This window comes from Trichosurus vulpecula, chromosome 5 (assembly GCF_011100635.1).
Source record: "Trichosurus vulpecula isolate mTriVul1 chromosome 5, mTriVul1.pri, whole genome shotgun sequence".
NCBI lineage: Eukaryota > Metazoa > Chordata > Mammalia > Diprotodontia > Phalangeridae > Trichosurus > Trichosurus vulpecula.
In genome coordinates this window covers 282,991,868-283,004,504 of record NC_050577.1, presented here as the reverse complement: position 1 = coordinate 283,004,504, position 12,637 = coordinate 282,991,868, and the positions used below count along the sequence as shown (strand labels likewise).

Below are 12,637 nucleotides of genomic sequence, written 5' to 3'. Positions count from 1 at the left end.
TACTTGCCATGGATTGTCTCTCAACTTTACTTGATTCTAACCCAGACTTTGTTCACTGTTAGCCATAATTTTTTACTGTTCTTGACTAGATGGAAAGTTTACTTTTTTGCTTCAGTTTTCTTTTATCATAGCTCTCTCTGGGGTGCTTTTGAGATATTCACTATAGTTTGTGTGGGAGAGCTGGGCACCTCTCTCACTATTCACGCCTCATAACCAGCAGCCCCAGTGGTCTCTTAATTACTAAAATGAATATCCTTTCCTCAATTTCCAGTTCTTTGCCACCACAAAAAGAGCAGCTATAAATATTTTTATACCAGTAAGTCCTTCCCCCTTTTTATTTTGATCTCTTTGGAACATAGACCTAGTAGTAGTATTGCTGGATCAAAGGCTATGCACATTTTGATTGCCTCTTGGGCACAGTTCCAAATTGTCCATGAATAGTGCATCAGTGTCCCAACTTTCCCACATTTGTCATTTTCCTTTTCTGTTGTTTTAGCCAATCCAATAGGTATGAAGTGGTACCTCAGAGTTGTTTTAATTTGCAATCAATCTCATTTAAAAGTATTTTATTTTTTCCAATTACAAGTAAAGATAGTTTTCAACATTCATTTTCATAAGATTTTGAGATGCAAATTTTCCTCCTTCCTTCTCTTTCCTCCCCCCTCCCCAAGACAGCAAGAAATCTGATATAGGTTATACATGTGCAATCTGGATAAACATATTTCCACATTAGTTTTGTGAAAGAAGAATCAGCAAAATCAAAGAAGGAAAACCATGAGAAAGAAAAAACAACAAAAAAGTGAAAATAGTATACTTCAATCTGAATTCAGATTCCATGGTTCTTTCTCTGAATGTGGATAGCATTTTCCATCATGAGTCTTTTGGAATTGTCTTGGATAATTGTATTACTGAGAAGAGCTAACTCTATCATATTTGATCATCACATAATGTTGCTGTTACTGTGTACAATGTTCTCCTGGTTTTGCTCACTTCATTCATCATCAGTTTATATAAGTCTTTTCAAGTTTTTCTGAAATCCTCCTGCTCATCATTTCTTATAGCACAATAGTATTCCATTACATTCATATACCCCACTTGTTCAGCCATTCCCCAATTTATGGGCTTTCCCTCAATTTCCTACTCTTTGCCACCACAAAAAGGGCTGCTATAAACATTTTTGTACAATCTGGGTCCTTTTCCCTTTTTTTCTGATGTCTTTGGGATATAGATTTAGTAGTGGTATTGCTGGATCAAAGGGTATATAGAGTTTTAAAGCCCTTTGGGCATAGTTCAAAATTATTCTCCAGAATATTTGAATCAGTTCACAACTCCACCAATGGTGCGTTAGTGTCCCAATTTTCCTATCTTTTCTCCAACATTTATCATTTTCCTTTTTCTGTCATATTAGCCAATCTGATAGGTGTGATAGGTATACCTCAGGGTTGTTTGAATTTGTATTTCTCCAATCAATAGTGATTTAGAGCATTTTTTCCATATCACCATAGAGACCTTTGAATTCTTCATCTGAAAACTACCTGTCCATATCCTTTGACCATTTATCAATTGGGAAATGACTTGTATTATAAATTTGACTCAGTCCTCTATGTATTTGAGAAATGAAGCCTTTATCAGAGACACTGGCTATAAAAAATGTTCCCCAACTTTCTGCTTTCCTTCTAATCTTGGTTGCATTGGTTTTGTTTCTGCAAAACCATTTTAATTTAATATAGTCAAAATTATCCATTTTGCATTTCATAATGTTTTCTCTCTCGTATTTGATCATAAATTCTTCCCTTTCCCATACATGTGACAGTTAAACTATTCCTTGCTCTCCTAATTTGCTTATGATATTACTTTTTATGTTTAAGTCACAGGCCCATTTTGACCTTATATTGCTATGCAGCATAAGATGTTGATCTATACCTAGTTTCTAACATACTGTTTCCTAGTGTTCCCAGCAGTTTTTGTCAAATAGTGAGTTCTTGTCCCAGAAGCTGGCATCTTTGGGCTTATCAAATACTAGATTACTATGTCATTTACTCCTGTACCTAATCTATTGTGTACTTAATCTTTTCTACTTGTCAACCACATATCTATTTCTTAGCTAGTACCAGATAGTTTTGATGATTACTGCTTTATAATATAGTTTGAGATCTGGTACAGCTAGGCCACCTTCCTTTGCATTTTTTAAATTAGTTTCCTTGATATTCTTGACATTTTATTCTTCCAGATGAATTTTATTATTTTTTTCTAGCTCTATAAAATATTTTTTTGATTTTTTAAATTAGTTTCCTTGATATTCTTGACATTTTATTCTTCCAGATGAATTTTATTATTTTTTTTCTAGCTCTATAAAATATTTTTTTGATAGTTTGATTGGTATGTGTGATAAGAATGTTGCTAGCAGCTGCTGTGGAGGTAAAAGACCAACAACAAGAGCACACAGGAGGGCTGCTAGCACAAGTTCTTTGATCTGCTTTTCTAATGAAAGCAATTTTAAGGGTTTAGCAATCTCACTTTAATTAAACATACATATATCATTCACTTAGTTCAGGGGAAAAAGTCAGCACCCTGAACTTCAGAGAAAATATAAACAGATCAACAGACAGGCTTTTGTCTGATCAAGACATCACATACATAATTACCAGAGAGAGAAGCACCAACATCTGAGCTTTCGAAGCTAAGGGAGGAGGCTTCAACGGCTATCCAGAGTCTCATCACCAACACTCTTCCAATGAGTGTACCCCCCAAAAGCAAAATGCCAACTTCAGAGCACATATGCCCAGTTCACGGCCCTGAGGGCTCAGCGCCTACTTAGCAAAAGGCTGGGGGAAAGATCTTTAGTCACTAGCACCACATCATATACATTGTTTCCAATCAATGACTCTTGATTCAAATAAAGGCAAGACGCAAAGATACTCACAGACACCCAATTGCCTCAGTGCTGAGAAGCACTCCAAAACAAAAGACAACAAAATGTCCCACTTTACCTGCCAGATTCAAACAAAGGCAAGACTCATTAAAGGCATTTGATTGCCTTAGCATTCCAAAAGAGAAAACTGTAAAGAAAAAAAAGTCCCATCCTGCTTAACATTACAGTATGGCACTGAATAAGTAAATTAATTTGGGTAGAATTGTTATATTCATTATATTGGCAATAGATATTTTTCCAGTTGTTTAGATTAGATTTTATTTGTGAAAAGTATATTGTAATTTTGTTCATACAATTTCTAGGTTTGTCTTGCAGGTAACTCCCAAATATTTTATATTATCTAGAGTTATTTTGAATGCAATTTCTCTATCTCTTGCCACTAAGCTTTGTTGGAAATATATAGAAATACTGATGATTTATGCTTTATTTTATATCCTGCAACTTTGCTACAGCTAATTATTTCAGGTAGTTTTTTAGTTGATTCTCTAGGGTTGTCTATGTATGCCATCATACATACATGCCACCTGCAAAGAGTGATAGTTTTGTTTCCTCCTTGTCAATTCTAATCCTTTCAATTTCTTTTTCTTCTTATTACTACAGCTAACATTTCAAATACAGTATGGAATAATAGTGGTGATAAGGGGCATCTTTGCTTTACCCGTGATCTTATTGGGAAGGCTTCTAGCTCATCGCCATTAATAGATAATGCTTGATAATGGTTTTAGATAGATATGACTTGTCTTAAGGAAAGTTCCATTTATTCCTATGTTCTCTAGTTTTGTTTTGTTTTTTTTTTTTAATAAAAATGGGTGTTGTATTTTGTCAAAAGATTTTCCCACATTTATTGGGATTATTATGTTATACTCAGTTATGTTGATAGTTTTCCTAATACTGAACCAGCCTGGCATTCCTTGTAGAAATTCTACCTGGTCATGATCTTTGTGATTTATTGCTGTAATCCCCTTGCTAGTATTTGTAACAACAGTTTGGCTAGCAGCTGTTGTGGGGTGTAAGACCTAACAAGACCAGCAACAACAGCTGCCAGCACAGGTTCTTTTGATCTGCTTTACTAAGGAAAGTAACTTTAAGGGGTTGACAATCTCACTTTAATCACACATACAAATATAACTCACTTAGTTCCGGAGGAAAAGCCAGCACCCTGAACTTCAGAGTAAATGCAAATAGAAATTATAAACATCAACAGACAGACCTTGTCAGATTCAAATCTCAATTCATAGTTACCAGGGTTTAACAAAGTCCCAACATCTGGGTTTACAGGCGGGGGTGGGGGGGCGGTCTTAACAAGGGCTGCTCAGAGTCTCTTCAAGTCACACACACCACTCTTCCAGTGAGTGAGAGCCCCAAGGAAAAATGCCAACCTCTGAGTTTATATATCCTGTTCAGGGTCAAAGGGCATCACAACATTCAACTCAAACTCACGTGACCTAAAAGTGTCACGGATATGCGACTCAAACCCATGTGGCCTAAAACCTTCTGGTGTCACAAACATATGACTCAAACCCTTGTAAACTAGGCTTTTCCTTGAGGCAAAGAGCTCATCAAAGACTCCTGATTTAATCAAAGAAACAAAGGCCAGACTCTTCAAGAGCACTTGATTAAGTAAGTGCTAAAAGAGAAAACAGTAAAAGAAAGTCCCACCTTAATTACTGATACAGTATTTTATTTAGAATTTTTGCATCAATCTTCATTAGGGAAAAATTGGTCTATAGTTTTGGGGGTTTTTTGTTTTTACTTCTGAATAGTACATTTTCCCCCAGCTATATGTCAGGAAAATTTTTAGCATTCATTTTTATAAGATTTTGAGTTCCAAATTTTTCTCCTCCCCTTCCTCACCTCCCTTTTGAATTCTAAATTTTTCTTTCTCCCTTCCTCACCTCCCTTCAAAAGAAAAAAAATGAGAAAGAATAAAGTGAAAAAAATATGCTTTGATCTGCATTCAGATTCCATTAGTTCTTTACCTGGATATAGATAACATTTTCCTTCATGAATCCTTTGTACTTGTCTTGAATCTTTGTGTTGCTGAGAAGAGTTGAGTCATTCATGGTTGATCATCACATGATGTTGCTGATACTATGTACAGTGTTTTCCTTGTTCCGTTCATTTCACTTTGAATCAGCTCATACAAGTCTTTCGAGGTTTTTCTGAAATCTGCCTGTTTCTTATTTCTTGTTGCATTTCCTTGGGGCTACACTGAAGCATATGGAGGTCTGGCCACTGGAGGATGCCTGTTTGCCCAGAGTTATGCTGAGGCAAGTGGAGGTCTGGCTACTGGAGGATGCCTGTTTGCCCAAGCCTACATTGAAACATGTGATGAATCTCAGAGGCTAGAGTCTGATGCTTCCCCCCAGCTATACTAAGGCACATGGAGGGTCCTGGTGTTAGTGTTTGCCTGCTCCAACACACCAGGCCTCAGGATCTCCCACTGGTTTGCTGAAGGGGGGCTTGCTGCTGGCTTGTTGGGATGCTTCTTGTCCTCAAATTTACTCCCCTTTAACCTGGGTGAGACAGACCTTTCTTGATGATCTTCCAAGTTTTGTAGGTTAAAAGATTATTTCACTTCATCTTTTTGCTGGTTCTGCTGTTACAGGATTTGTTTTGGGGTGCTATTTTATGATTGTTTGGAGGTAAATATGGGAGACTTACAATGATTTACTGCTTACTCCACCATCTATGTCTATAGTTTTCTTTCTCTGTTTTGGCTCTTCCTGGTTTAGGAATCAGCACAATGTTTATGTCATAAAAGGAATGTGGGAGGACTCCTTCACCTATTTTTCCAAGTAGTTTATGTAGTATTGGAATAAATTATCCTTGAATGTTTGGTAGAATTTATTTATGGTCTCATCTGGCAGAGGGAATTTTTTTCTCCCTTCCCCCTTTTCCCAGTGCATCCCTCTTTCTCATCCCTTACTTTTGTTTTGTTTTGGAATTTTTTGAATATCATTCATCCTTGTCAACTTTGTTTATGTATACCTTTTGAATGCCCTAGCAATAAAAAGGTTCTTAGAAGTAACATGTATCATCTTCCTCTGTAGGAATGTAAACATTTTAATCTTATTAAATGCTTTATGATTTCTCTCTCTTGCTTACCTTTTTATGCTTCTCTTGAGTCTTGTATTTGAAAATCAAAATTTCTATTCAGTTCTGATCCTTTCATCAGGAATGCTTGAAAGTTCTCTATTTCATTAAATACCCATTTTTCTCCCTGAAGGATTTACTTTTCAGTCTTTTGTCTTTTAAAAAATATTTCCTATATCATGGAAACATTGTTTTCTATTTGGTCCATTCTAATTTTCCAGGGAATCTTTTCTTGGATAAGATTTTATTCTTGTGACAAGTAATTCCTTTTCTGGTTTTTTTTCTTACATAGCTCTCATTTTTTTTTTCTACTTTTTCTCTAGCCTTCTCATTTTCTTTATAAACCATTTTTTACTTTTGTTTTTTCATCTCTGTCAGAGATCCTAGTTGAACTTATGCCCAAATTGTGGTTTTCTTTGCACCTTTGCTTGTAGATATTTTAGAATTTTCTCTGTGTCACTGTATATCATTAAGGGCAAAAGTCATGACCTCAAAGAGGACCACAAGCATGCCTGAATGGTTCAGAATCACAGAGTATAATGAATTCTCTAGGTGGAAGGCAGAGGAAGTATAACATTTATTTAGACTCCAAAGGATCAGACCCAAGGACCAATGCCCCAATTCAGTATCATGGCAACAACATTCCAAAACCAATAAGCCCACCTCACTGTAGTAATGAGAAGATTACAACAAAATATTATAGCAGCAAGCCAGGCCATATTTGTGCTTCCCCTCAATGCTCGGGCCCTCCTATAAGAAAATCACTCACAAATCGTAAGTCCCTGCTCAGCACTCTCTCTCCTGCTGCTCTGCTGACTCCAATTTCTGAAACTCCCTCTTGTATTCAGCACTCTCTGTTCTACACACTCTGGAAGCTGGCCCTCAGCTCCTGAATCCTGCTGCTCTCTGTTTCTCAGTTTCTTCAGCTTCTGCCATTTCCAAACTCTGTTCTCTCTTTTTATGCAGTCCTTAGATGTCACCTGATGGGCTAGAACTCAGGCACATACCCTTGGCCCGGGTCTTAGCAACTCCCCTTAGGGCCCTGAGGGCTTCCTGCGTCTCTCAAACCAGCAAACTAGTTTGGGAACCAGCCTGGGGCCTCACATCTAATTAGTGAAAGGGCATGGGCCTCTCTCTAATCAGACCTCCCTTTGTTGGCCCCACCTGAAGCCTATTCAATGGGCAGGAAAGATCTTTTCACTTACTGATTGGCTTTATACACTGTAATAGTTTTTTATGGTGGGGTTCTTTTTTGGTTTCCCTCTTCTTCCAGCCTACTTTGTGACTTCAGACTTTAAGTTAGAGTTAGGCTCTGCATACTTCTAGTTGTAATATCTGGGTTAAGACTGTGTCCTTTAAAAAAAAAAGACTGTGTCCTTTTGGGTTGAACTGCTGCTTCATTGGGCTTCTGAGTGTCACATTCTTTAGACTCTCAGGGATAATTCAGACTAGGAGCCTGCAAACTTTCAGTGCTCCCCAAATGGTCTGATCTTGGGCAGAGTTTGATTGCTGCCCTCTTGGTCTGAGCTCTGCAAGTTCTTGCCCTTGGTTTGGATCTGAGCAACACGTTTGTGGGCTTGCCTCTGGTTGGGATTTCTCTAGATGGCTATTAGAATCAGCCACTTTCAGCCATGTAGAAAGTTCTGTAGATTTAGAGTATCACACCCCTCCCCCCAGTCAGTAAACTCCATTGGCTCTTTATTACCTCTAGGATCAAACGTAAAATCTTTTTGGGTTTTAAAGCTCTTCATACCTTGACCCTTTCCTAATTTTCTAGTCTTCCTACGACTTACTCCCCTCTAGGTACACTATAATCCAATGATCTTGGTCTTCTTACTATGCTTTGTACATAATACTCCATTTCCCTACTCTAGGCATTTTCTCTAGCTGTCAATTTTCAGCTAAAATCCCACCTTCCAGAGAAAGCCTTTCCCAATCCTAGTGGTGGTTATATGGTGCAGTCGATAGAGCACTAGTCCTGGAGTCAGGAAGATCTGAATTCAAATATGTCCTCAGTCACTTACTAGCTATGTGATCCTTGGCAAGTCACTTAACTTCTGTTTGCTTCAGTTTTCTCAACTGTAAAACCATGATCTACCTTAGAGATCAACTTCCTCATTTTATAAAATGGATACCTACCTCCCCAATAACACCTATCTTCCAGGGTTGTTTCGAAGATCAAATGATATTGTATTTGTAAAGTGCTTAGCAGTGCCTGGCACATAACAGATACTTTAAAGTCCTTCCCTCCTTCCTTCCTTCTTTCCTTCCTTCCTTCCTTCCTTTCCCTTTCCTCTGATATTTTTGCCAATTTATCATATATATAAATGTATGTATGTATGTATGTATGTTTGTGTATGTCTTATTTTACATAGTTGTTTTCCTGTTGTCTTCCCCATTAGACTGTGAGCCCTTTGAGAGCAAAGACTCCCTTTTGCTCTTCTTTGTATCTCCAACACTTAGCATAATCCCTGGCACATAGTAGGTGCTTAGTAAATGCTTTTTCATTTGACTTCATAGAACCACAGAGTTGCCTTTGGTCTGGGATTCCTGCCCATTCTGGCACTTTGCCACCAGGCTTCAGCTTCCTTCTCTCTCTGTCCCCATGGCCTTCTTCTCCCATTGGTGAGTTATTCCTGGAACTTGTGTTTTCAGGAAGAGCCCAGATCAGTGATCTTTCATTCTGGCCAGCAGATCCTAGTGCAAGTACTTATTTCCTTTTACCTCCCTTTTCAGCTCCCTCTCATATATTGTCTTATCACATTAGAAGGCAATCTTGAGAGCAGTGACTCTCTCTTTGGCTTGTATTTGTATTCCCAGCACTTAGCACAGTTCCTGGCACATACTAAGCACTTAAACACTTGTTGACTGGATCCCCCTTCCTTCCCCCCCAGCTTCTGGCTTCAGATTATGCTGGGGGTTGAAACTGAGGACTACCCCATTCCAACCTCCAAATGCTTCTGTATTTACTTTTTGCTCAGTACATAGCCTGATGCCCATGACTGGTCTTCATCTGGGAATATCATCCTTAGGTGTAGGTTGCCTCCTCAATTTATCCTGTATACCCAGCAATGAGTAGGGAGTGACAGAGCTACCAATTGGCACTTGTTCCTGCTCCTTATACAAAGTCTATCCCCTCACCCCAACCCAGTCTGTGCCTGGGGCTTTTTCTTGCCCTGTTACAAACTATGGCAGGTGCTGCTTTAGTCCTTGGATTGGAAGGCTCTATATGCCCACTTCTGTCTATCCCTGTTTCCAGTGTCAGCAGATGTCTCTTTCTGGCTCCAGATGCTTGGCTTAGCTTGGCTTGAAAAAACTGACACTGTGATTATTTTCTTTGATTTCCCAGTCAGGGCTCAATCTGGTACATTTTCTAGAATGCTCTTTGTGGAGTAGTTGTAGGAGTGAGCTCAGCTATACTTCTTCCTGCTACTCCACCATCTTGGCTGGCTTTGCATTACTCTGTTCTTTTGGGCTTGTCCCTTAGATATTTCCAGATCCATAATATTTATTCATAGTGTTCTGTATTTCATTCGGTTTACTATTATCTCTATCCTCAGTTTCTAATCTGGGACATTTTGCCAAGTGCCATATCCTTTCATACTTTTGGATGGTGTGTCAGGTCCTTTTGGTTCTGACTTGAATTTTCTAGAGTCTCCTTCCTCTGTTATATCTGTGCTCAGTATGTTGATAGTTTTCAGGGCTCTTCTCCCCCTTTCCCAGGTCTAAGTGCTGTGAACTTCCAGTACCCATGGGCTATTCTGGTCTGAGTGCTCCTGGCTCCCAGACTAGATGTTGGTGAAAATGGTCTGAGTGCTTCAGGTTTCAAACTACCCTAAAGCTTCCTTGTCTTTAGCACTCCATTTTTTCTATCCCTAGGTAGAGCTTGCTACAGGCTTCAGGTGCCTCTGCCATATCATTGATTCGTGCTGGCAGGCTCTCAGCTTATTACCTGTATCTATGCTGGTTTTTATGGTCAGACCACTTTTCTGAGACCCATAGACTTCTGAATTTATTTTTGTTCAGTCTTGGGCCTGATGGAGTACTTGTATGACTCCTCTGTTAATATTCCCATAACCTCCTTTGTATGATTTTTTTAATAGCAGTATTTGTCGAGAATGATACTAAGCAGTAACTCAAAACCAATTCCTTTTATTGTTGTGTTGTAATATTACAGGTCTGTAATCTAATAAGAGTTCAGAACAATGAGAAAATTTATCAAGTTTATAATTAATTCAGAGTATTTCTTCAATGATTTATAAAATTCAATACAGATTTGTTTATAAAAAGTCTTGAAAAAGACAATATATTGATGTTATATCTTGAACACATTTTTAGATTTTTGGATTTTTCAAGATTTTTTAAGCTGTCATTTTTTTCACTTAAATGCAAACTTTTAATGTCCATGTAGCTAACACAACTCTATCATGACAGAGCTAATGCCAAAGTTTTTTAAAGCCTCTAGTTGTTTACAAAAACTTGTTTGTTTCTTCCTAGGAGAAAACTTTGACCAAAGTCCCTTGAGAAGAACTTTCAAGTCCAAAGTTTTGGCCCACTATCCTCACAATGTAGAATGGAACCCCTTTGATCAAGATGCAGTCAATATGGTATGTATTTATCTTCTGTCAGTCAGTAAACATTTATTAGGTGATTACTATGTATCAGGAACTGTGCTAAGTACTAGGGATAGAAAAAGAAGCAAAAGACAGTCCCTGCCTTCAAGGAGCTCAGTGTAATAGGGGAAGCAACAAGTAAACAAATACATATGAACAAGCTATATATAGGATATGTAAGAAATATTTAATAGAAGGAAGACCCTAGAATTAAGAGGGCTTGAGAAAGGCTTCATGTAGAAGATGAGATTTTAGTTGGAACATAAAGGAAGTCAGGGAAGGCAGTAGGTGAAGATGAGGAAGAAGAGTATTCCAAGGGACAGAGAAAATACCTAGAGCCAAGAGATGAAATGCCTTGTTCATGGCACAGCCAGGAAACCAGTGTCACTGGATCAAAAAGTAGATGGAAGAGAGTAAGGTGTAAGAAGACAGAGTAGGAGGGATCCAAGTTATGAAGGGCTTTGAGTACCAAACAGAAGATTTTTTTATTGATCCTAGAGGTGATAAGGAACTATTAGAGTTTATTGTGTAGAGAAGTAACATGGTTGAATATGTGCTTTAGGAAAAATCATTTTGATAGCTGATTGGAAGATGGACTGGAATGGGGAGAGACTTGTGGCAGACAGACTAAACAGCAGGCTATTGCTATGGTCCAGGTGTGAGATGATGAGGGCCTACACCAGAGTGGTAGCAGTGTCAGAGAAGGGGTCATATTTGAGAGATGTTGCCAAGGTGAAATCAGTAGACTTTGGCAACAAATTGGATATTTTGGGGGTGGGAAGGGCGGGCAGGAGTAGGGAGGCATCAAGGATGTCACCTAGGATTGTGAGCAAAGGACTGGGAGGATGGTGTTGCTTTCTAGAGTAATGGTGAAGGTAGAAGAGGTTTGGAGGGTTTAGAAGAAAGGATAATGAGTTCAGCTTAGGATATGTTGAATTCAAGATGTCTGTTGGACATCCAGTTTCACTTTTTTTTTCTTTTTAATCATAATTCTTATGCTGTTATTTTATAAGAATTTATGTTAATCAACACATAAATGCTAAAACATCAACTAGAACTAAGCAATTCACTTCATTAAGCATTTAGCAAGTGCTCATTATGTGCCAAGCTTTGTGCTAGGTGCTGAAGATAGGTAAAACTAATGCAATACCTGATTTCAAGGTATCATCATGCACATAGATAAGTAAATACTTCATGTTTATTTTGTATGAATACCTAAATTTTGAAGGGGCTGCTGACTACTAGGGAAATCAGAAAAGACTCCTCATAGGAGTTGGTACTTGTGTTGAGTCCTGAAGGAAGTGTAAGAGCCAGAATTGGAAGAGGAAGTCAGTAAACCTTTATTAAATGCCTACTATTGAGTAGAGTGATGAAATAGTGAAGCCCCCTCAGTGTGGGACAAGACCTTACCTCTCCTACCATCCACCCCCACCCTGCATTCCTTCTATATTTTTAGAAACTGCTCTGCTGAGAAAGTACAGATAAGAAATTACATCAGTAGACAGACACCTGCAAGGTCGTGTTTATCTAGCTTTTACTCCCTTTTTGCTGAATACTAGTTCCTGGTTTCACACCTGTCTTTTTGTTCTTGGTTCTCTGTTGCTGGGAAAAGATTCTGCATTTAGAATGTGAGCTACAAACCCAGTCAATGGGAAGAGGAGCCAGTGCGGGCAGGGGGGGACTCTGTGTTAGGGTCTATATAACTTACTTTGAGCTGTATGCAAGACACACACACACTGCTGAAATCATCTTGGGCCACGCTGGGGTGTGTCCTTTCTCATGAGAAAGCAATAAATTCCTTTTTGCCTTTTCTCAAGAATGGTCTCTGTCTATTTTTAATGTGAGTAGTGGTCTCAGACCCACACACTATGTACTAGGCCCCGTACTAAGCACTGGAGACACAAAGAAAAGCAAAAGACAGTCTGTGCTCTCAAGGAGTTCACAATCCAATAGGGGAAAACAGGATATAAAAAGAAGCTAAAAAGTGGAAGGTAGG

The 12,637-nt window shown here is 38.5% G+C and overlaps 1 protein-coding gene across 1 annotated transcript in view; it reads left to right on the top strand.

Moving 5' to 3' along the window:
* DENND5B (DENN domain containing 5B) overlaps window positions 1-12,637 on the top strand; it is a 219,489-nt gene that overhangs the window by 72,923 nt on the left and 133,929 nt on the right. The window contains exon 2 of the mRNA XM_036759004.1: window positions 10,526-10,635. Within this exon, the coding sequence (XP_036614899.1) occupies window positions 10,526-10,635 (110 nt within the window). The remainder of the gene's footprint in view (window positions 1-10,525; window positions 10,636-12,637) is intronic.